Source organism: Ambystoma mexicanum, chromosome 2q, assembly GCF_040938575.1.
Source record: "Ambystoma mexicanum isolate Mex_15411 chromosome 2q, UKY_AmexF1_1, whole genome shotgun sequence".
NCBI classification, from domain to species: domain Eukaryota; kingdom Metazoa; phylum Chordata; class Amphibia; order Caudata; family Ambystomatidae; genus Ambystoma; species Ambystoma mexicanum.
The window spans coordinates 366,082,823-366,105,424 of record NC_090924.1 but is presented as its reverse complement, the minus strand read 5'-3'; the positions used below and the strand labels follow the sequence as shown (position 1 = coordinate 366,105,424).

The following is a 22,602-nucleotide window of genomic DNA, read 5'->3' as shown; positions in this document are numbered from 1 at the left end:
TGCGCCCAATCGCCTGTGGCTCCTTAGTATCTAGAGTGGAAGAACTGCTAAGGACTCAGTAGACAAGGAAGGATTGCTGGGCAGTGGTAACCAATGGGAGCCTGTGGTTTAGGAGACCAACAGCGACTAATGCCATTTCCCTACTCTTGTGCGCGCCCTGGTTTCATTGCTACAGTATTTCCGGGAGAACACTTTAGCGAGTATAGAGCACTAGCAGCAAAACCAAGGCCATTGCAGGCAAACTGGCTTCGGAATACCCGCTGGCCCGGTCTATGGAGCTTTCATCACAGGTGCATTCACACTAGCAGTTAATGAAAAAGCAACCAGGGAACTATGTTAATCAAAGCACAGTCTGTAATCCTGTGACTTTTAATGTCAAACCTGAGCATTGTCGAAATCCTGTCTTCCTCATCCACACACTGGGGATGTGCCCATTTAGTCATTGAAATCCAAAGGCGTGGGAAGTCAGTGGATAAAACAGGATATTCATGGGAAACCTCACTGTCCTCCATGAAGCTTGGCTATACAGGAGGAAGTGGCACTGGTCACCTTTTTAAACTTTCTGGCTCTGGTAATTGGAATGTACTCTTTTGAAAAGTGTGCTAAATCCTCAAGAACCTGAGAGGATGGTGGCAGTAAGACTAGGTGTGTGTGGTTATCTGTATGGCGGATGGAATGGCTGTCAATTACTGATGGAATGCGGTCTTTGCTTCTGAGATCACTAGGCTGAACACAGGCCTGTCTGTCTAAAGTAATTTAATGTGTGCTTTGTAGAAACTAGAATGGTCCTGTACATTGATATTGGTGACATGTGCATTGCTTGTACACAGAACAGCCAGTTTTAATCCTCTTCCTCGCTACTGAAAGAGTCAATATTGTCAATAGGATGAACCCGCAGGGAGTCATAGTTCGGTGGTGGAGTTCCGGGTATGGGAAAACTGCCCTCTTCCATATCGTCGTCTTCAAAGGCAATGTTGGAATGGCCTTGCTGTTCCACAAATTCGGATATAGTTGGGGGTGCATCAGGATACTGCGCCCGGGCTTTCTTGTGCTTGCGCTCCTTGCGCCATGCAATGACCTTAAGGATGGTGATCCACACGCAGTCGATGATGATCTCGCCGAACTCAACAAGGCAGAGGACGGAGCCTCCCATCCAAAAGCCAAACTGCCCTCCAAAGCTCGATAACAACCAGACGATCTGCAGAGAGAGAGAAAGCAGCATAAGTACACGTAATGAGCCGATGGGAAGGTTCTGCCTACTTACGTTGCCCCATAAACTAGAATCAGGTGCACTTTGCTATAATACAGAAAGGTATCCAAGGGCAACATTGGGCCTCATCAGCAGGTCTACTACTGGTGCCATTGTTGCCACTACATCATTTCACATTCAAAGGCAGCCATTCAGGCGACGAAATCTCGGGCCTACGAGTCTGGCAGAATTACCTGTGGCAAATGACAAAACTCATTTACTGTTTATGCCACTCATTCTGGCAGTAAATATGCAGTATTATCGCTTCCGTGTAATGTCCCCGCAAAAATGTCTCCTGACAAATATTTTGCCGGTTTTTGTGGCAACAATAGTACAGTGAACCTACTGGGGACACCCCCACAATTCCACATTATTATTTTTTTACAAGGGGAGCAGGAGACATCCCCGCAACCCGTCCCCATACAGAAGGTCACCATATATAATGTTGCCAATGGCTTTTCCCGGCGACATTATGTATGGGTACATTATTACCCGATACCATATTATCACAGGCGGGGCAGTGGTAAATCCACTGGCAATACTTCCTCCATTTTCCTGGAGGGAATACCTTCAGTCCAATGCAGGAGGTATTTTCTTTAGGATTCCCATCTTATTCATAATACAGCGCAGCAATGAAATTGGTGGTAATTCCACTACTGCGCTTTATTACTGCTATTGCCGAAATCGTACTGAAGCCACTTATTATAAAGAATTTCCTTTGATAACGATTTACCTTCGAATGTGGACATGAACGGAAATAAAAACCGGATGTTTATCTTCATAACTCAATATGCAAAGAGGGAAGAGAATGCCCTCAAGATAGATCGCTCTTCCACGATTAAACCTCACATCAAAGACAGGGTGTAGAACAATAAGCACTGTGTTAGAACTAAAGGTCCTGGTATCTATTTTTCCAACATTTCAGTGTTTTTTTATTCTAGATCTATTTGTATATGTATCATCTGCATTTTTCCATGCTTCAAGCAGCAGCTCACAGTCACACGCCTGTATTTTTGTACGTTCAAAGATGCTGTAAAGCTTAAACAATCTCTGCATCGTCATTAGCACCCTGGAAGGGGAGCTGGCCAATCCGGATGCTCGGCACGTCGTCTGTATTGTATGGTACACGCCTTTGTTCCGAGCACCGTGGGTTCTGCTAGCCAGGGCCCCTTCCCCTCCCCCTGCCTCTTAGTACCCTTGTCGTTTCCTACGATCTGCTAAAAGTGTATTTTTTTTTTTAAAGAATAGTACCTTTGCTGCATGGCATCAGGGTGCACAGCGCTTTCCCCAAGTCCGTTTTCAGTGTTGATGACGTCACAGTCATCAACATTGAAAATGGACTTAGGAAGCGCAGCGCTGGGTCACGCAGCAAAGGTATGTTTCTTTTGAAAAAAATAGAATAAACCCCCATTAGCAACCACATAGGGAACTACAGGAGAGCTAATCGCAATATGCCCCTCGGTGGCGGGCTGACCCTGTAGGTAATGGCACTGCCGCCTTCGTTAAGGGACCATTGCTTCGCTCTGGCCCTTAACTTGGGTGGGGGGCCATTACCGACAGGGTAGGCCTACCGCCAAGGGGCATATCGCTCCATTAGCACCTTGGAAGTGTGTGATGGCCAATCAGGAAGCCGGGAAGGGTTCTGCATTCTTTGGTATAAGCCCACATTCCGAGCAGGCTGAGTGCTGCTGGCCTGCGCTCCCCTCCTCTTCCCCACTCCTCCATGCTCTTGCCTGAATCCTTAGCACCCTTGTAGATCACACGTGGGTGCTAAGAGGGAGTATAAAAAAATAAAAAATAAAAACTTGTGTGCTTAGGGAAGACACGGACGAACTTGGGCCCATCTTTGCGGTCCCTTATGTAGTGGCACCATGCACAGACCTGGGAAGAAATTAAAAAAACTAAGGGGCATCCATCCCCTTACTATCAGGCATACATCCACCAGACCACACAATTACCCCTAGAAATACTTCAGCTGTATCAGGGCTTGGGAATGTAAGCAGGGCACCAAGTTCTACGCCCTATACTTGAACGGTGCAAAGCAGTGATCCCCCATAACATCAAGAAAGTGTTACGGAAGCGTTTGAGAGTGGGGAAGAAATATCACAAGTCCCATGACAGACAACACCTGTTCGATGCTTCCTCAACAATCATTTTGTTCTTGTGCCCTACTGATTTGCGGAAAACTCTGGATTCCATTGTGTTATGAGAAAAGTTGATCACTGCTGGGAAGTTCCTGGCCACCATTTTATCTCTCGCAAAGTGGTAACAGAATTGTACGACAAACTTTTGACTACAGTGTAACGGTTACTACAGCAGTCCGGTGGCCAAAAGGTCCACTTTATCATGCATATGTGGAGCAATGGTCCGGACATTGACTGCATAATTCAAGCGGAGAGCAGGTGTCTATAGCTCAGCACCAGGCAAGATTGTGAGTAGACGGGTTTTAGGAGAGAAACCACAGGGGAGTGGACATCGTCAAGAAGGCCTGAGTGGCTAAGGCCTTGCATCTTACATTTGGATCTGTGTTGCAGGAGACAATGGATGAAATGGACTTTATGCTTTTCGAATAGACAAGACAATGTGCGTCTCCTAATTTGTGCATGTCCTACAACTTGTGGCCATACACTTTATCAACAAGTGTGAGCCTGTGAAAAAAAATGTTACACTGGCTCAGAAGAGCATCTCCAATTTTAGTTGGTTGGGCTTACCATACCTCAAGCACCAAGACTAATATATATATATATATAGATAGATAGTACAGCAATCTCCACCCATCTATCACCTGCTTACAAACCATCTCATATTCCACACCAGATTGTACTTCAACACACCACTATTTTTTTATATTGCATATTTTTCCAGTTTATGGATCCTGAGCAGACTATGCTCCTGCTGTCCCTGGGCACGACTAAGTGCACCTTAACTCAGACAAGGTTTACGCGCTTTGAGAGGTTTACGGTTTTGAGATGGCGCGGTATAACAAAATCTAGTAATAATCATACAAAATATCTACTGCGCCACCTGCAACTGTGCCACACGTTGCCATTGCACATCCTGAAGATCTCAGTAGCTACCTGTTGGAAATCTATTGTTCTCCATGTTGGACATGCTATATGAGCAGTACAATGCCATCACAGATTACTGCAATGTTCACAACAGAGCTCTAGATGGGGCCTGTTTAACACCATGTCAGGGGAAGCTTTTGTCGAATGTCTGCTGTGCACTATGATCTTTTGAGGAAGCCACCAAGTGGGTGAGACATCACAATGTACCTGAGTGAGGTTCTCCCTCTGGTGTATCTGCCTGATCTCAACCTGGTCAACAATATGAGAGCTTTTGCCATGGCAGGTGATGCTGATCTGGCATGGCTGGTGAGGTACCTGCTTTCAACCTACCGTGGTTATCTACAGATAATTGGATTGAAAGGTAACATTTTGTGGCCACTTTTGATCCACATGTCTCTGAGCAGGAGACCTTGAGGTTGCAGCATGCATTCCAAGGAGGCGACACTGCAAATGTGCAAGGATGCTTTGCTGCAGTGCTAGGCCTCCTTGCCTCGCTCTGCCTTGAGCTGGATCTCCTAAAGTTCTGGAATCTCCTCAAAACCTCACTTTTCTCCTCTTCTTTCTTGCTCCCTCTCCCCTGCTAACCGTCCCTTGCTCCTGCGCCATCTGCTGACTGGCTGCTTTGTGTCCTCTGAGTCTTACAGGACACCAGCCCCCCCAACCAACCAGTCCCCCTGCACTTGCCACCTGGCCCAACTTGCACTGCCGCCTGCCTAACAATGCACTTTCTGGCTGGGATTGTCCCCTGTAGTCCGAGCCTTGCACTTAACTCAGGGCCCTGCTGCTCTGGGAGCACTTCTCCCTGTACCCTCATGCCCTGCACTTCTTGTTGCGCACTTGCACAATCTCAATGACACGAGGTCTAGTAAGATCGTTGTCTTGTCCTCCCTTGTTCACCCTCCCTTGCTGCGAATTGAAACACTTAGGCGCATAGTAAATAACAAAATCAATAAATTCTTGATTTCAAATTGTGATATTCTAGACCTTTCAGACATGGACACCATTATGGATGAACTTGCGTGAAAACACATTTGGATGGAAAGAGTGCCTGTAAAAGTGGCAACTTTTTTTTTTTTTTTTTTTTTTTTATTATTTGATTTAATTGTATAATACAATTTTTACAAAATAGGAATGTAATCCTCCCATTAACTGTTCGAAGATCACTAACAGAACGGCGTGGGGTCTTACTTTAACCTGTGTTGCAGTCACACGTAGTTCCCACTCCGATTCTACACCGGGATCATGCACAGGGACCGCGACCCCCACAAGAGTGGCGGGCTAGGGACACCCAATTGGCTATCCTGCCCATCTGTGACTGCGGTCAGGTAAGCAGGCCCATCTCTTGAAAGAACCCTACCACCGCAATCACCCATGTAGTCTTTTCCCCACTTATGAGCCGGCACCACCATTCCTCTTCCTCGTAGACGTATAGGTTTTTGAACAAATGTCCGAGGTGTCTCTGGCGGGGGCCCGTGACGCCTAAGCAGTCGAGCAGGAGGTGTCTTGTGGTTTCCGCCATCTCTGACTTCGTGCAGAATCTGCATGCTTCGTCCGGGCCAGTTTTCTACGGAATAGGACTTCCCTTGTGTGAACGATATTAAGGCGGATTCTTAAAAAGTTCATCCTGAGTTTAGAGTTCGGTCCTCTTAATAAGTAAGGTTTAAGTTCATTCACTTTGGACAGCTGTGGAATAGGATCTGTAAACAGCTTTGAGGCGGCAGCTTTTTCCAAAGTGTCGATCCAGTCTTGATTTAATAGTCGAGATTTCGCCTTGGTCGGGTTATTAATTAGTTCGTCTTTAGAACTTCCAGCATTCTCTAAGATTGATTCGATCTTTACCATCCAACTTGTAAGCATTTTACATGATCCAGACCGGATTTCATACTGGATTTCTTGCATGATCCGTGAGGGGTTTGGAAGTAGGCACTTTCGAAATAACATTTCTTCATTACGGGAGACAATAGAGGTCAAAGATTGTAGGGAAAGTTCCCTTCTTATTATCACCATTGGTAGCGAATCAGGAAGGTTAAGAACCTTTCTCCAGTAACAACCTTCCACTTTTAGCCAGAAAGATGTTGGCAGATTCGGTAGGGCTTCTGCTCCATATGTGAGTGTTGGGATCACTTTGGCCTTGTAGAAGGTTATCACAGGGGCCATGGTGAATTTTCCATATTTTTTCAATATTGCCCGAGATTGAGAGGCGAGAAGTCTCGCCTTAGTCATGATGTTCTCCTGCATTAGTTTTTCCTTGCGGTTCTTGCTGATAGTCACTCTCAGGTATTTAAAGCTGTCTACCAATTCAATTTTGATGTTATTTACCGCCCATGTGAATTTCTCTGACTTCCTTTCGTTTCCTCCCAAAGTCATGATTTTGGTCTTTTCCAAATTCATCAGGAGGTTGTTCTCTTTGAGGTAAGAGTCAAGGTTATTTATCTGTCTTTGGAGGCCGATAGGAGTTACATCAAAGAGGATTATGTCATCCGCGTATAGCAATCGTGAGATTTTGCTAGCTCCCAATGTCGGTGGGAATGTCCGGACTCTAGCTTCGTACTCTTTGAAGTCAGCCGTATATGCGTTATACAGGGCAGGAGCTAAAGGGCATCCCTGCTTTACCCCTCTTACTGTCTTCATCCAGGTGGACAGAAGACCTTGGTTGTTGAGCCGGACACATTGTGGTTTCTGTGTATAAGGCCTTTATGGGTTCCAGTATCCTTGGGGGGCAGGCATGGTGCTGTAATTTATCCCATAATCATTGCCTGTCTACCCGGTCAAACGCCTGGACCAGGTCGATGAATGCCATGTAGATCTTGGGGCTGCCCTCGAATACCTTGGCTTTTAGTGTGCTCACTGCCAGAACATTAGCCAAAGTGCCTACGTTTTTCACGAACCCCGCCTGAAAGGGATCTGACAGACCAGTCGCCGAGATCCAGTTCCTAAAGTTGTCCAGGATTAAGGCCCCAAAGAGCTTTCCTATGGAGTCTAGAAGAGCGATCGGCCGGTAGTGTGCAGGGTTGTCTTTACATCCTTTTTTGAAAATAGGGACCAAAATCGCTTTCTTCCAGGATGATGGAATGGTCGAAAGACTAGTACAGTTTGAAAAAACTTCCTGGATGAAAGGGGCCCAGAATTCCGATTTGTTCTTTATATCGAAATTGGTTATGCCATCGGGTCCTGCCGCTCTGGATCCGTTAAGCTGAGTTATTTTCCCTTTAATTGTGTTCAGGTCCGTTGGAATATCCCACAGTTCTCCAGAACTAGGTATCCAGTTCTCTATAACCTTATCCCGGAATCCATATAGGTTTTCAAAGTGAGATATCCAGGATTTTTCACCAATTGTGTTTTGTAGTGCCTGGTTCGCTAATTGAGAGTTGCCTTTAATCAGTGACCAGAAGTCGTGTACCTTTTGACCACTAATAGAATTCAGCATGTTTTCCGCGTCTGCCTGGTACCTATTTGCCTTGGTTGATTTCAGCCAAACTTTGTAGGCTTTTCCTGCAGTAGCGGCTTCGACCTTCTTACTTGGTGACATTGTTTTTACTGCCTCCCGTTGTAGCTTTCTGACCTCCTTTCGGGTAACTAGTTGTTCATTATATGTGTGAAGTGGGGCTTTAGATCCGTATTGTAGCACTTTTTTTTTTCCTGTGGTAGACTGTAAGTAGGGGAAGATATTCGATCCTGCTTGATGGACTTAGCTGCTTAATCAGCTTGTGTTCCTTATATTGGTTGGTTATTTTGGAAATAGCTACTTCTGACAGTCTCAGTCTTATCCTGCTTTGGTTTACTAACAGATCCTGTGCGCCGTGCTCCTCCTTTCTTCTCCTTGACTCCCACGAGAAAGTTAGTAGATTGTGGTCGCTATGCTGTGTTCTTATAGTTGTAAGGGATGAGCACAGCGCCAGGAAGCTCTTGGACACCTGGATGTAATCAATTGTTGCTGTTTGGTTTCCTCTTTCCCAGGTTGGGATGTCTGCAGTTTTCTTATCGGCCCTTTGCCCCAGGATATGCATCTCTCTTGTGTCAAGGAGGTTGTGCCACATGCTTTTTCTGTCTTGGGGCTCTTTGGAGTCGAGAGTTAGGTCCGTATTCAAATCTCCGGCAATGATCACATCGCTCGAGGTAGATGTTATTAGGAAGTCATCTATTAGGCTCTCAATTTGTGCGAGAAAAGTGTCATTGTTCACTCGCTTTGGGTTCCAATATACGTTAATCAAAAGGATTTCTGATTTATGATTGCGGTCTGCAGGGCCTTTCGGCCTTTCCCACTCCAGAAGCGTTGCCAACAAAAATTCTGATGCCACGGGTGTTTTGGACAATGATAGTCCAGAACCCGCTCTTAGGGCCGTAATGAGGCCAGATCTAGGCCTGCCTCTCTCCTCTCTAAGGGCGGGTGAGTGTGCCATTTGAAAACCGTCCAGCGTTGGTGGCTCCATTAGCCACGTTTCCTGCAAACATAAAACGTCGAAGCTCCCCAAGTTGACATCTGAGGAGACTGTTAGATGGTTGAAGCCTCTGGTGTTCCATGATCCCAGTTTCAATAATGTCTCCGGGACTTCTGTAGAGATCGATACTATCTCTGAGGAGCCACCGGAGAGGGCGTCTAGTGGCTACTTGTTGTTGTTTCTCCTTCCTTCCCCAACCGGGTAAATTTTCCCCGAAAGGCTGTGGCAACTTTAATAAACGGTTTTATATTCACAATGCTTTTTTTGTACTTGTCTCTTGAAGAAATGCAAAGCATTTTGCGATACTCGTTTAGACACCTTACAACAGAATCCCATGTTTTAACCAATGGTTTTAAGGTGTTTGCAAGGTATTGGTGCAAATTGCAATTTTTGCAGCATTAGGGTTAAGGATTTGATAAATGCTAAATAAAAGAAAATCAGGCCCCTGTAATGAAAATAAAAAGCCGGCACCCATGGTAGTATTAATACAAAGTTGGGCTTCTACATCTGAGGATATGGTTTGGCCATACTGGGTGGACCCTTTGTCTTTGCTCCCGATTTCTTCTTTGGCTGGTTGAATCCGTCTCTGGGCTTCTCCTCATTCTCATCCCCCCACCCAGTCCTCGTAGCTGGGTGGACTGGCTTTCCAAGGCTGTGGCCATTTCTGGGTAGTTTCTGTGCCACCTCCCTGCAAAATCCTCCTGGACCAGGAGCCTTAAGGAAGAGTGTCTTCCTGGCCTATGGGAGTGCTGGATTGACACCACTACACTTTCGTTCTCTCTTGGGTTGCCTCCATTTGCTTTCCCTGTCATGGGACCATTATTTGGTGGCTGGTTGCCCCATCTTGACCCTCAAGCTGCCCGGATTCCCTTCGTCCGGTTCCTCTGTCTTCTGGTGACTTCTCCGTCACTGCTTTTGACTGCAGCTAGTGGGTCACTATTCTGTGAACACAGATTTTTATTCTTTTCCTTAGTCTGGGTCGTTGCGCTCGTCGGGGTTCACCCCCTGTGTCCTGCATTCTTGTACCACCATTATTTGGTTGCATCATCACTGACTGGTGTAATAGGTTCCTGCCAAAGGGTACTGATATATTCTTTGGGGTCATCTTCTGGAGTCCACTAGATCTAGGAGTAGTGGGGTTTTGCAAGCGTCTCTATAGCACAAATCAATGTTTACTTCCATTGGCTTAAATGCTGCTTGTCATGCATCCTTATGCAGCAGGCTGGGTCTCCAACGTAGAACTGGAACTCTTCAAGATGATCTCTACTGATGTTCCCTGGGGTTGTTTGCTTCTTTAGCTCCACCTTTGTAGTAGAACTGGCACATACCTAGCTTTATCCTGTAACCGTAGTTTGCCTAGAGACGTTGTCCCCATTGAACCCTGTGGGGAAAACTCTACACATTTTGGAACTCCTGTAAAGTGACTGAACAAGTTCATTACCTCACTTCAGACATTTTTCTTGGGCCCGCCATGGAGTTTCTCACTAAGATAGGATTTGAAGAACTTGTGAATTATTGGAAAATATACTAAAATAAATCACTGCTTAGCACTTCTGTCCATAAAGATATAGTGAGACAACATATGTAACCTTGGTTATTTTTCCCCAGCTATTTCTAGGAGTGAATTGAGACTATTTAGGTCTGATATAATCTGTTAATGCATATCTTAACTTTTAGTGTCTCTTTGGGCACTGTTTAAATTGTTTAACCGGTTAACTCCCTCTAAGTGTATGGTTTACCGGGGCGTTACTCATTTTACTACAGGTTGTGATGAATACGAAGACTGTCCATGTAGTGGCTGCGTGAGCCCTGTAATGTCTTCCATTGATGTCTAGGGATTCCTCGTTCTCGCCACCCCTTCACATTGCAATGCCATGTATTTACGTTAGGTATAGGTCCGGTATGGCCCAGAGGAGCAGGAATGGTCTGTTCCAGGGTCCTTTACTATTTCTATCTACACTACATTTACTGTGTGTTTTGTTCTAAACTCAGCACTTTTTTGAACTTAGTGACTTTTTGTGGAAGCATTTAATAAAGTGCATATTTTTCAGACGTCCTCCCGAGTGCTATCATTTGGAGCATCTGTTGGGAATAACTGTACCTGTCCACCAGTCTTCTCCTCCCTTGGGTGCAGCATATCTTCTCTGCTATGGCTATGCAAAGAGAATGCAATCTATCTTTTGGTTGGAACCTTGTCTTACCCTTGGGATAGATGGTTTCATAGCCCTCACCATAAGGCTGTGAAAAATCTCCCTAACGAAAAGTGATGTCATTGATTATGTTGCGATGATTAAACCTGTGACGTTGTGTGTGATGTTAGGAGCATTGCATGGCATGGAAGAGGTGTACCGGCCTTGGTAACCAGCTGGTGAATGTCATTGATTGAGCTTTGCATAGTAACTATGATCCCCTTCGTACATTATAGACAAGAGGGAACCAGAATTCATTGCTCTAAAAATCAAACTTTGGCCTAGGCTGTACATCTGTAAAAAGATCGTATTTTCTATTTATGTTTCCCTAATCCACAGATGGTAGATCCCAGATCTCACACTTACATTTGTGGCTTCCGATTCCGAGACAGTCCGGAAGTTAAATTCTTGAAAATACGCGTTCATTCTCAGAATTCCATTCCTGTGAAAAGAAAAGCAATACAATCATTGGGTCCTGAGCAGTACTGCAACAGAAAACTTTGCAAATCATTTTGCATGATTCAGTTACTTGTGTGTGTGAAAAGTGTTTTAGGTGCCAAATGCATGGGCTGTGTGCACGATTCTTTGAGAATAACCTTCATGTGTGCATAATTTGCTGGTTGTCCCAGGCACAATTTGTGCCTATTGAACTTTACACCCATACATTGAATTCTTAATGAATATGGCCCACTGTTTACAATGTGATACTTGCACAATTCATGTACTTTTTTGGGAAAGAACAGAATTACTGTTTTTATCACTCCACTTCAACACCAAACTCGGGATTCGGTGGAGGATTTACCTCCTGCCGCATGTCGGAGGTAAATCTTCTAATTTGAAGCCAAAAATGGCAGAATTACAGCGTCTGAATTACTGCCTGCAATAGTTGTGCCCAAAACCCCATGGAGTCCTATGGTGGCTACTGGCGGGTTGCCGCCAGACCCGTAAATATTTACTGGCGTCTAACTTTCCAGTGCTACTGGGAGATTACGACGCCAGCGGCCCGGAAAGTCAGGCGCCGGTAAATTGTAAGTCCCCTTCCCATAGATGGGAGTGGGGACCACAGAAGCAACGGCACTATTCCTAACGGTGCTTCCTTGACTGTCTGCCTACCGTGGCTGCTGTGCCCGGCAGGGTCAGACCTGTTGGGCACAGGGGCTCTGCCAGGCAGTCCTGTAGTATGCCGGTCCGGAAACAATGGTGAAGGTAAGCTTACCGGCACCGTTGTTTCCAGACCGGCATAATTGTAATGAGCCCCATGGACACCAAAAAAAGGGGAACACCACCATACCCTCACTTGTAATCACGTGCTAAACCCAAGGAGCCAAGTGGTGGCACGTTCTGAATACTCACAAGGCTTAGTAGGTTCGTCCCCCTCCCTCTTTTCCCCCCTGCTCTTAAACATTGTACTGTAATGTATTTCCCTCCCTCCCTCCCTCGCTGCCCTGTGGGCGCTTTGAAACAGTAAATTCACATTGTATAAGCGCCTAACAAGCAAACAATAAATAAATAAAATAAATGTTATGTTCGTGTGTAAAAGCGCTCGGCAATGTGTAAAGCAACAAAGTACACATTTCAAGGGGGAGGAAACATTAGAAGAGGACACTGGAGTGTGGAAAATGTGGTTCTGAGAGTCAGAGGAGGATCTGCTGTGGAGAACAAAGCTGTCCCCTTATTTCGGATGGCTTTAGTGCGCAGAGGCCAGTCAAGCCAAGGCAAGGAACACGGGATCCTTTGTGCATAAAAACGGGTTGGATGAAATAGGGGCCGCCGGTAAGTGGTATGATTACTCACCGCCCTAAGCTCACTGTGGGGTCAAACTTGGCATGTTTGAAGGTCACCTGGACTACGAAATCCCCTCCTTGGTTAAGCATCAAAGTGCACAGGCACTGCGGGTGCGGATGCTGGTCTGTTTTACAACGAGAGCTGGATCTATTGTCTTGAATGCAGGACAAATAAAGCACTGATGCAGCTGGTCTCAGGGAACTTGAAGAAGAACAAGTTACTCTCTTACCTGGTAACGTTCTTTTGATGGGATGGTCCGACGACGTATTCCATATCTATGACAGTAATCACTACAGCTGTGCTGCTTCGGAAAATCTTTCAGCATCTGCGTCCTGCGTAGATGACGTCGATATGCTGTCCTCGAGGGCCTCCGTTGAGCCGACGTCACCTGATGTTATAAGTAGGACGCACGACGCCCGTAGCCTCAGTTGTAGTTTTTTTCCCAGAACGTGTGGCACCAATCTACTGCCAGTATGACCACAGAAAGTCTTGCGGAAACGTAAGCTGCAATCGCATAAGAAATTCTGTGGCGGGGAAGGCAGGGAGGGAGCGATATGGAATATGTCGGCGGACCATCCCATCGAATGAACGTTACCTGGTAAGAGAGTAATTTGTTAATCGAGGGGATTGGGTCCTCCGACGTATTCCATATCTATGACAGACTCCCAAAGCAGTACCAACGTAAGGAGGTGGGAAAAGAATTTAGAATATACAAATTTAGAATGCCCAATCAAATTGCAGAGTAAAGGACCGCCTTGCCAAAGGCCAGATCCACCCATGGATAGAATCTAGGGAGTAGTGACGTACAAAAGTATGGACTGAAGCCCAAGTGGCTGCTTCACAGATGTTACAAATAGGAACACCCTTCTGCAGAGCAGTAGAGGCAGCCATACCCCTAGTCGAATCGGCCCGTAAGCCAACTGGAGGGTCCTTACCCGCCATGCGGTAACATTCCGAAATTGCCAAGATAATCCATCTAGACAAAGTCTGCTTAGTCACAGCTTGTCCCATACGCCTTCCAGCGTAACCAATAAAGAGCTGATCGTCCACTCTGACCGGGGACATGCGTGAAATGTAGAAACTAAAGCTCTCCAAGGATCTAACCTATGGAGCCTCTCCTCGTCTTTACCAGGATGTGGAGGAGGATAAAATGCCGGAAGAATGACCTTCTGGCTCAAATGAAAATCCGACACAACTTTCGGAAGAAAAGAAGGACGAACTCTAAGGACAACCCTGTCCTTATGAAACACAGTGAAGGGTGGCTTAACAGACAGTGCCTGTAACTCCCTCACTCTGCGAGCGGAAGTATCCGCAACTAAAAACACAGTTTTCAGGGTTAACAGTCTCAAAGGACAAGAATGTAAAGGCTCAAATGGAGCACCCGTTAGAAACTTGAGAACAAGGTTCAAATCCCACCCGGGCACCTGGAAAGGTGACGGAGGGAACATATTAGTGAGCCCTTTCAGAAACTGAGAAATTAAAGGAATTTAAAAATAAGAACACTCCTCAGACGAGCGCTTAAATATGGACAGCGCCACCAGGTAACCTTTAATGGTACCCACTTGCAAGCCCCTGTGGGCTAAAGAAAGCAAAAAAGACAGACCCACAGGAATGTCACATGAAAAAGGATCCACATTCTTAACCCTGCACCAGTCGCAGAACTTTCTCCAATGGCAACGGTACAGGGACTTTGTTGCCGGCCGTCTGGCCAAAAGCAACACCCTAAGACCCTGAGTCGCACAAGGTTAGATCCAAGGTAATCTCATGCAATTTTAAGATTACTCATACCACATATGATTATCAAAAATATTTCTTTTCATTGTTAAGACAACATATGCCTAAAAAGGCTTTCTAACCCCTAAATCTATAAAAACAAACTGTGCTACTCTCTTACAATCTAACTGGTGTGGACACACCAGACCTTTCAAGATGCCAAATTACATGGGGAAAGGAAACGGGAAAAACAGTGTATATTACTGCAAACATGGATGCATTTAATCTCGAGGAAGAACCAAATATATTAGAGCCTCCCAACTATAAATGTATGCCTCAAAGGTTTTTTAACCAGAGCGGATAATCTAGTTCTGTGTTTTATGTATTACCCACTCTAATTAACCTACGTTGTTGTAGGGTAACTGCGGGTTACTTAATACCCACCAGCTACCCTTTCACAAATTACTGAAATGAGAGATAGGAATCAGAGAAGTAAAAAAGTTCCTATTAGCAAGTCAAGGACTTCTCTGATTCCCATCTCTCATTTCAGTATGTCTTTGCGATTTAGGAGTCTTCAAACATTCCATATTGAGATCTCCACATAACACAAGTTTTGCATTCTCATCTTCTGATAATATGGAATTTATCAAGTCTCCTATCGTATCCAGATAGTCCCATTCATTTGTAGCTTCATGTTGCCAATATAAATTTATTATGTGGATTGATTCTTTCATTGTCTCAGTCCTCTTTATCACAATATTCACATATTGGATATATGGAGTAACATTTACACACTTTTTTATTCTTAGACCATGGTTCTTTTTTACAAGAGTTAGTATTCCAGCCATTGGCCTTCCTTTAGGTTGTCTTATAGCTGGATTCCAAGCAATTTCATATCCTTCCACTGCTGGTTCCTGCAGAAGCTACAATTCCTGCATACAAATGATGTGGAAAGGCTCCAAATCTTCTATTTTATTATTACACAGATACACAAATCCTCTTGTGTTCCATGTACCAATCTGTCGACCTATTATCTTTTGCTTTCAGTGTATTAGTCTCCCATTGATAGTGTCGTCCCCCCGATAACAAAAAACTGGGAGTACCCAATGTTGAATTACAAAAGCAACACCTCCATCACGTCTTCAGGGATGTCCCAATCCTTATACCTCAACCTTTCAGAAGCTAAGCGTGAAGGTTGAGGGATCTGACCTCTGGATGGAGAACCTGACCCCCCTCCCGTGAGAGCAGATCGTCTCGGTAGGGAAGACGACGTGGAGGGCAGATGGACAAGTCGAGAAGGTCCGGGTACCACGTCCTCCAGGCCCATGCCGGAGCAATGAGGATCATTCGGGAACCGAACCTCCGTAACCTCTGCAGCACTTATGGGATGACGGGGACTGGAGGAAACGCGTACAGCAGTGGGAAGGACACTCCACCACAAACGCGTCTCCCAAGGCTCCTCTTGGAGGAATTTCCCGCGAGCAGAACCTCTCGCACTTCCGGTTGACACTGGAGGCGAAGAGATCCACTTGAGGGGTCCCCCAAAGGGCAAAAATCTCCAGGAGAATCTCCTGAGCCAACTCCTATTCGTGAGAGCTCGCGCTCTGCCTGCTCAGAGCGTCTGCCGTCTCGTTTGTCTCCGGCCAGATGAACTGCCGAGATCGAAATTTCCTGCTGGATGGCCCAGAACCAGAGCTGCATCGCCTCCCTGCACAGAGGAAGTGACCCTGCCCCTCCTTTTTGTTGAGGTAGTGCATAGCCACTGAGTTGTCCGTCAGAATCAGAACATTGTTTCCTCGCACAATCGGCAGAAAAGCCTTCAGGGCCAGCCTGACGGCCCTCAGCTCCAACAGATTGATATGGAGTCTGGACTCCGACGGAGACCAACGACCGCTGACTGTCAGCTCTTTGCCATGAGCTCCCCATCCCGCGAGGGACGCGTCCGTCACGATTGTCACCTCTGGCCAGGGCAGCCAAAACAGAGCCCCCCTCATCAGATTGCCTTTGACGGCCCACCACAGAAGGTCCTGGGCGACTGAGGGCGGCACCTGAACGGGGTCCGACATCCTGCCGGAGGACTGTGACCACTGGAGCTTGAGAGCCCATTGCAAAGATCTCATCTGCAACCTGGCCTCTGGCACCAGAAGAATGCAGGATGCCATGAGGCCGAGCAACCTCAAGAACTCGAACGCTGGGAGACTCTGGGCATGTTGAAACTTGTGCACCATCTGCTGAATGTGGTGAGCCCTCACCTGGGGAGGAAAACACTGCCCCAGGGACATGTCGAGCACTGCTCCGATGTACTGGAGCCGCTGAGTTGGCGTCAAGTGAGACTTCTTTAAGTTGAGTGAGAAGCCCAGCTTGTGAAGGGAGTGGCAGGTGACGGACAGATGATCAGGACTTGCTCGGGAGAGCGCGCTCTGATTAACCAATCGTCCAGGTAGGGGTAGACGTGAATCCCCCCTTTCCTGAGATATGCTGCTACCACCACTGTGAGCTTAGTGAAACCCTCGGGCGGAGGTCAATCCGAACAGCAGGACCCGAAACTGAAAGTGCGAGTCGCCAACCGCGAACCTCAGGTACTTATTGTGCTTGGGATGGATCAGCACATGAAAATAACCGTCCTTGAGGTCGAGAGACACCAACCAGTCCTGAGTTTTAAGGGCCTGGAGGACTTTAGAAAGAGTAACCATCTTGAACTTGTCTTTCCTGAGGAGCTTGTTCAAACCGTGCAAGTCCATGATGGGTCTCAATCCTCTGTCTTTCTTCGAAATCAAAAATTAAGGGGAATACCATCCCTTGTTCCTCTCCGCTACAGGTACTAGTTCTATGGCGCCTTTCTCCAGCAGGGATTGAATTTCCTGCGCAAGGAGCGGATCCAGACTCTTCAAAGAGAGATTCCCTGGTGGATTGTCGTGAGGCCTCTGCCGGAAAGGAAGACAGTAGCCGTGGGCTAGGATCTCCAGAACCCACACATCTGAAGTAATGGCACGCCATACTACAAGATGCTGCGCCAACCTTCCCCCAGCCGGAGAAGCATGGGCCTCATGACTGAGCATGAAGCGGCTGCGGCAGTGCCTGATGGCAAAGAGGCAACTGCTCACGCGGCCTTGGCACCTCGAGTACCTTGTTTTCCACCTCTGGCACTCCTAGGTTGCCCCTTTGACTTGCAGCTCCTCTCGATTTACTAAAGGACAAGAAATATCGAAAGGAACCTCCCCTCCATTGCTGTCCCCTAGGACGAAAAGGCGGAGGTTGGCGAACTGCAGCGCCAAACGACTTTGCTGCAGCTTTGGAGGTCTGCAACCTCTCAAGACTCTCGTCAGCCTTGCTGCCAAAAGGATGGTCACCATCAAAGGGCATGTTGAGGAGCCTGGCTTGCACATCAGGAGCAAAACCCGACTTCTGCAACCACACAAACCTGCGTATTACGGTGCTCGCCGCCATGGACCGGCTGGCGCAATCAACCATGTCCAGACCCGACTGAACGGATTCACACATTGCATCCTTGCCATCCTGCACGATAGCAAGGAAACCATCCCGTTCCTCCCCTTCAGGAATATGATCAGCCGCTAGGCAAATACTGTTCCATAGAGTGTGCGTGAAACGAGACAAGGCACAAACAGAGTTGGCAGCCTGATGCGCCATACCCCAAGAAGAAAATACTTTCTTCGCCCAGCCGTCAAAACGTTCGTCGTCCCTATCAGGAGGTATGGTAGGGTACGACACCCGCTTTGCCGGGGCCGTAGCCGACTGCACCACTAAACTCTCCGGAGTAGGGTGCGTAGTCAAGTAGCAGAGGTCGCCACTGGCTGGGCGATATTTCCTCGGCAAGGACTTGCTCACTGCCGGGAGACTCTCTGGAGCAGTCCAAGCCGCAGCCACCCTTCTCTGCAAGGCCATATGGAATCATAAGCACCAGATCAGTTGGAGGACCTTGGTCCAGGATATCAGTCATCCTGATGAAAATCCCCAGGGGGGGCAGACCACCCCAGGTAGTCCGTGACCCTCGACATGAGGCACCGGTATGAGGATTTGGCATGCGTGCCAGGCTCTGGCCTACCAAACTCCACCTCCGGAGAGGTGTCCAGACCACTGGCATCGTGCAGCGACTGACGCAGGTCCTCAAGTTGACTATGACCAGAAACAATGTCATCAGGAACCCCTGCAGGAACCTCACCTTCCTCAGACCCCTCATCCACCTCAGAAATATAATCCAGAGGCTGGAAAGAGGGAACTGAAAAAGGCACAAAGACATGTTTTGCCTTAGCCAGAGCCTTTCTGGGGGGGTTCCCCCGTACCACGAGGCATCCCCGACAAAGCTGCCTCGAAAGGCATCGATGGAATCGGCATCGACGTTGGGTGCGGCGCCAACGGCATCGACACAGGCCTCGAGGGCGGAGCCCCGAGCGTGTCTCGACAGCCTGGGTGCCGATGGCGTCGACAACTTCCTCGGAGGTGGGGCCTCGAGAGAGTCCGTCGACGACCTCAGCGCCGCCAGCGTCGATGTCTTCCTCGAAGACTCCACAGGTTCTCGCGGTCTCGAGGGTTTCGAGGACCGGGACCTGGAACGGGCATGTCTAGACCGACCATCCTTGTCCGACCGGGACCTCGAAGGCGCCCGGTGGTCACGACGACTGCTCGAGCCCGAAGGCGTACGAGCGGTGTCTCTAGCATGGCCACGACCGGCGTCCTCAGACGGTGCGGACGGACTGGACCCCTGCGATTGAAAAATCACCAATATCTCCTTTCAGAAGGAAGCCCATTCCTCAGGAGTGGAATGCTTGTTGGGACAAGCAACCCGCCGACGGGCGGAGCCCTCGGAAGAGGACAGGGAAGGCGACCTGTGATGGCACTTCCTGGAATGCCTCAAAGAGGCAGAGGAATGGCGGGACCGAATCCCAGACCGAGAACCGCCAGACTCACGACGATGCGGAGAGGCGCCCCTCGAATCGTCTGTCGAAAGATCAGTGGAACGCAACTTCCGGGGCTTGGCCACCTTACCAACCGACAGCTTCTTCTTACGCTCCCGCAAGGCCTTCGATGTGAGCGATTGGCAGTCGACACAGTCGTCCGTATCATGGTCCTCCCCGAGGCACCAGAGGCAAGCGTCGTGCGTATACATCAACGACATCTTGGACCTGCACACCCGACACTTCTTAAACCCGGACCGCGGGGTGGAAGAAGCCGAATACGATAGCAATGAAGAAACAGGTTAGAAGAACCAAAATATCAGTATTCAGTAGAATCGAGGCGCGCCGAGATCTCTGAAGCGAACACGTTCGCGGAAAAAACGGAACTGAGGCTACGGGCGTTGTGCGTCCTACTTATAACATCTGGTGACGTCGGCTGGACGGAGGCCCTCGAGGACAGCGTATCGATGTCATTGATGCAGGACGCAGAAAGATTTTCCGAAGCAGCACAGCTGTGGTGATTACTGTCAGATATGGAATCGGAGGACCCAATCCCCTCGAAAGGCAGGAAAGTCACCAGCAGCGACCGTCACTATAACACAGGCGTTGAGAGTGATTGGTCCCACCACTCCAGGGGGTTGAAACACCGTGGCAGTTTTTCAGAGTTCGAGCGCAAAGCAGGGCTCTACTGGGACAACAGCAGGCTCAGGGTGTCGAACCTTCTCTGTGCGGTTCCAGATAGTCCATGGATCTGCTTCACTTCTCTGGATGCTTGGCTCTGTGTATAGGTCATTTGGATTTATGCGTGATCTGCAAGTCTGCACTCAGGCCCCCTCCTCATATCCCAGTGAGTGCTCACACCCAGCTGGCCAATGAGATCTGCCCCACTCATGCACGCTAGTAGTGGTCCAGTCAGGGACTACTGTGATTCTCATGCTCTCACGCACACCAGACATCCTGGCACCAGTAGTGTGGATTGGGACCAGACAGTCCCAGCCCACATCCTGTGTATCAACACACGTGACATGCATTAGCCCGTGAAAAGAGCCGGCTTTCGCGGGTGAATGCATGCCCAAATAAGGACACCCTGGGTCACTAAGACCAGATGGAAGACTAAAGGACAAAATGGCCAAAGGAGAAAACAAAAGACCACGTGGCACGGCCATGACGGGCACTAGCCACAGTCAGGAGCCAAATGGGGTGAGCGCGGGATGGCTCGGTAAAAAGAAATGTAAAAACACATGAAAAAGCTTCTGCTGCCACCAGTCTACTCTTAGGCACAGTGTCCAGTTATCAATAACTCCTTAAGCGATGTGTAGGGCCCGAAAACGCAAGGACCCCACTGCACGATACAGTAATGTTCTATGCGCACTGAAATACAGTTGCCAAAAGTGGCAACAAAGCCATAAGAGTTTCTACATACCGACTGCCTGAAGAACAAGTCAGTTTCCCCATAACGATGAGCGAAAGCCCAGTGGAGTCCAGCTGAAGGCTGTGCTTCACGGGCAGAAAGGCAGGACAGGAGGCTGAAACAAAAGTAAAAAGTTGGGGCGGGGGTCCACAAATATAGAGGCCAAATAGCAGTAAGTGAGCACTGGAGCTGCTAGTTATGAGTAAAGGGGTGTTGGTCAAAGATAGAGAAGGAGCCATGGGGGAATGTTGTGTCCACAGAGGTGAAAGTGATAGTGGGAGAGCTCTGGAGGGTGAGGAAAGTTCTGCCTGAATGGGTGAAGAAGTGATACAAGGAACGTTCTGGCAAGAGGAGACAGTTGTGCCCAAAGGGGTATGCAGTAATAAAATTGCGGCAAAAATGTCACCTTTACAAAAGATTGCAGCAAAAATGCTGTGGTTTGACCCTGTAAGGTGTACCCCATTATACCATTTAAGGGTAGCAGGGGTTGCGGGGGTGTCCCCCGCATCCTTTACATGGATTGCGGCGGCAAAACCACAGCCTTTTTGCCGCGATTTTAACACATGGAACCCCCAAAGGGTTGAAGGTGATCCTGGAGGGGAAATACAGGGGCCCAAAGGGTGAAAAAAGTTGTCAGGAGAGTGGTGACAGAGGGACTCAAAAGAGCAAACAAGATGGAAGTTGAATCAGTAAACCAGTGCCGACAGGTCTTCTTGGAGGGGTGAAGGTGGTCATATGCAAACTAGTGAAAGAAGGGTCCAAAGGGGTGAATAGGTTGATAACGATAATGGAGAGTGAGAGGAGGAGTATCCAAACCGGGGTGTGAACGCGTGGGGAACACAAGGAAAGAGCATTGGGGATGAGAGACAAAGTTGGTGGCAGATGTAATAGTAGTGATAGATGCACTGAATGTGGGAATAGAAGCATGGGAATCTGAGCTAATTGAAGATTCCAGGGAGGGGTGAGAAAGCAGGAGCCTGGATGAAAAGGGGGCCAGGGGTTCCACTGGTCAAGCTTAGGGAGAGTAATTGGCTACCATTCCCTTCTGCCTAGCTCCCCTGGTCCACATCCCAGAAACCTGGAAGTTACAAGGCTCTTCTCCTTTGGTTATTGGAAGAGGAGGACCCCCTCTTGGGTGGGGGCTGCTTGGGGAGCAGATTTGGGGAATCTCAAATGATAGTAAGAAATAGTGAACCTGTAAGAACAAGGACAAAAGGAAGACAAGAAGGAAATGGAAGATGGCCGTCAGACCAGCGCACCTAAAACATCAAGGTCTCTCTGAGAAAGGCAAGCCCTGGACATTGTGAAACTGCTGAGACTGTGTGTAGACTTTCTTTTGAGCACCATTTCCACTTCCTTGGTGGGCCTCTGGTACCTGCCCCGAATCTCCCCACCCCCCAAGAGACATTGTGAACTTTGTGTTTTCCCCAAACATTATTTATAGACCAGTGGGATATCTTGACACTTTTCAGTTGCACTATATGCCCTACCACCGTATTATTTTATCTCTGCAATGCCATAATGGCCTGATGAATCATATTGTATTTAAGCTGTATGAGGAGTCAGAATGAAACTCTGACACAAGTTTGCCATGATTGTGGTTAAAGACTTTTATTGAAAACAAAAGGGGTTGGAAAAATGCCTCTCTGAGCCTGCTCCAAGACGAATTTCCCTACCTGAACCAGAAACTAAGGACCGGTCTGTCAGAATGTCCAAAACAAAAACTGTCCCATGTCCAAAGTTCTATTCTGACCCTCACACTATAAACTAAATTCTAAGATGAAGATGGAAATGTCTTTAACCTTTAACATTTAGCCATTGCAGTGGCACCTGAA

General features: G+C 47.7%; 1 protein-coding gene across 2 annotated transcripts in view; it reads right to left on the bottom strand.

The window, feature by feature from the left end:
* Window positions 1–332: 332 nt before the first annotated feature.
* Window positions 333–22,602, bottom strand: part of SCNN1B (sodium channel epithelial 1 subunit beta) — a 449,291-nt gene continuing 427,021 nt past the window's right edge. For both annotated transcript variants that reach the window (XM_069647395.1, XM_069647396.1), the window contains exons 12-13: window positions 11,312–11,387; window positions 333–1,198 (exon numbers count right to left, since the gene is read on the bottom strand). In XM_069647395.1, the coding sequence (XP_069503496.1) occupies window positions 842–1,198; window positions 11,312–11,387 (433 nt within the window). In that variant the 3' untranslated portion in view covers window positions 333–841. The remainder of the gene's footprint in view (window positions 1,199–11,311; window positions 11,388–22,602) is intronic.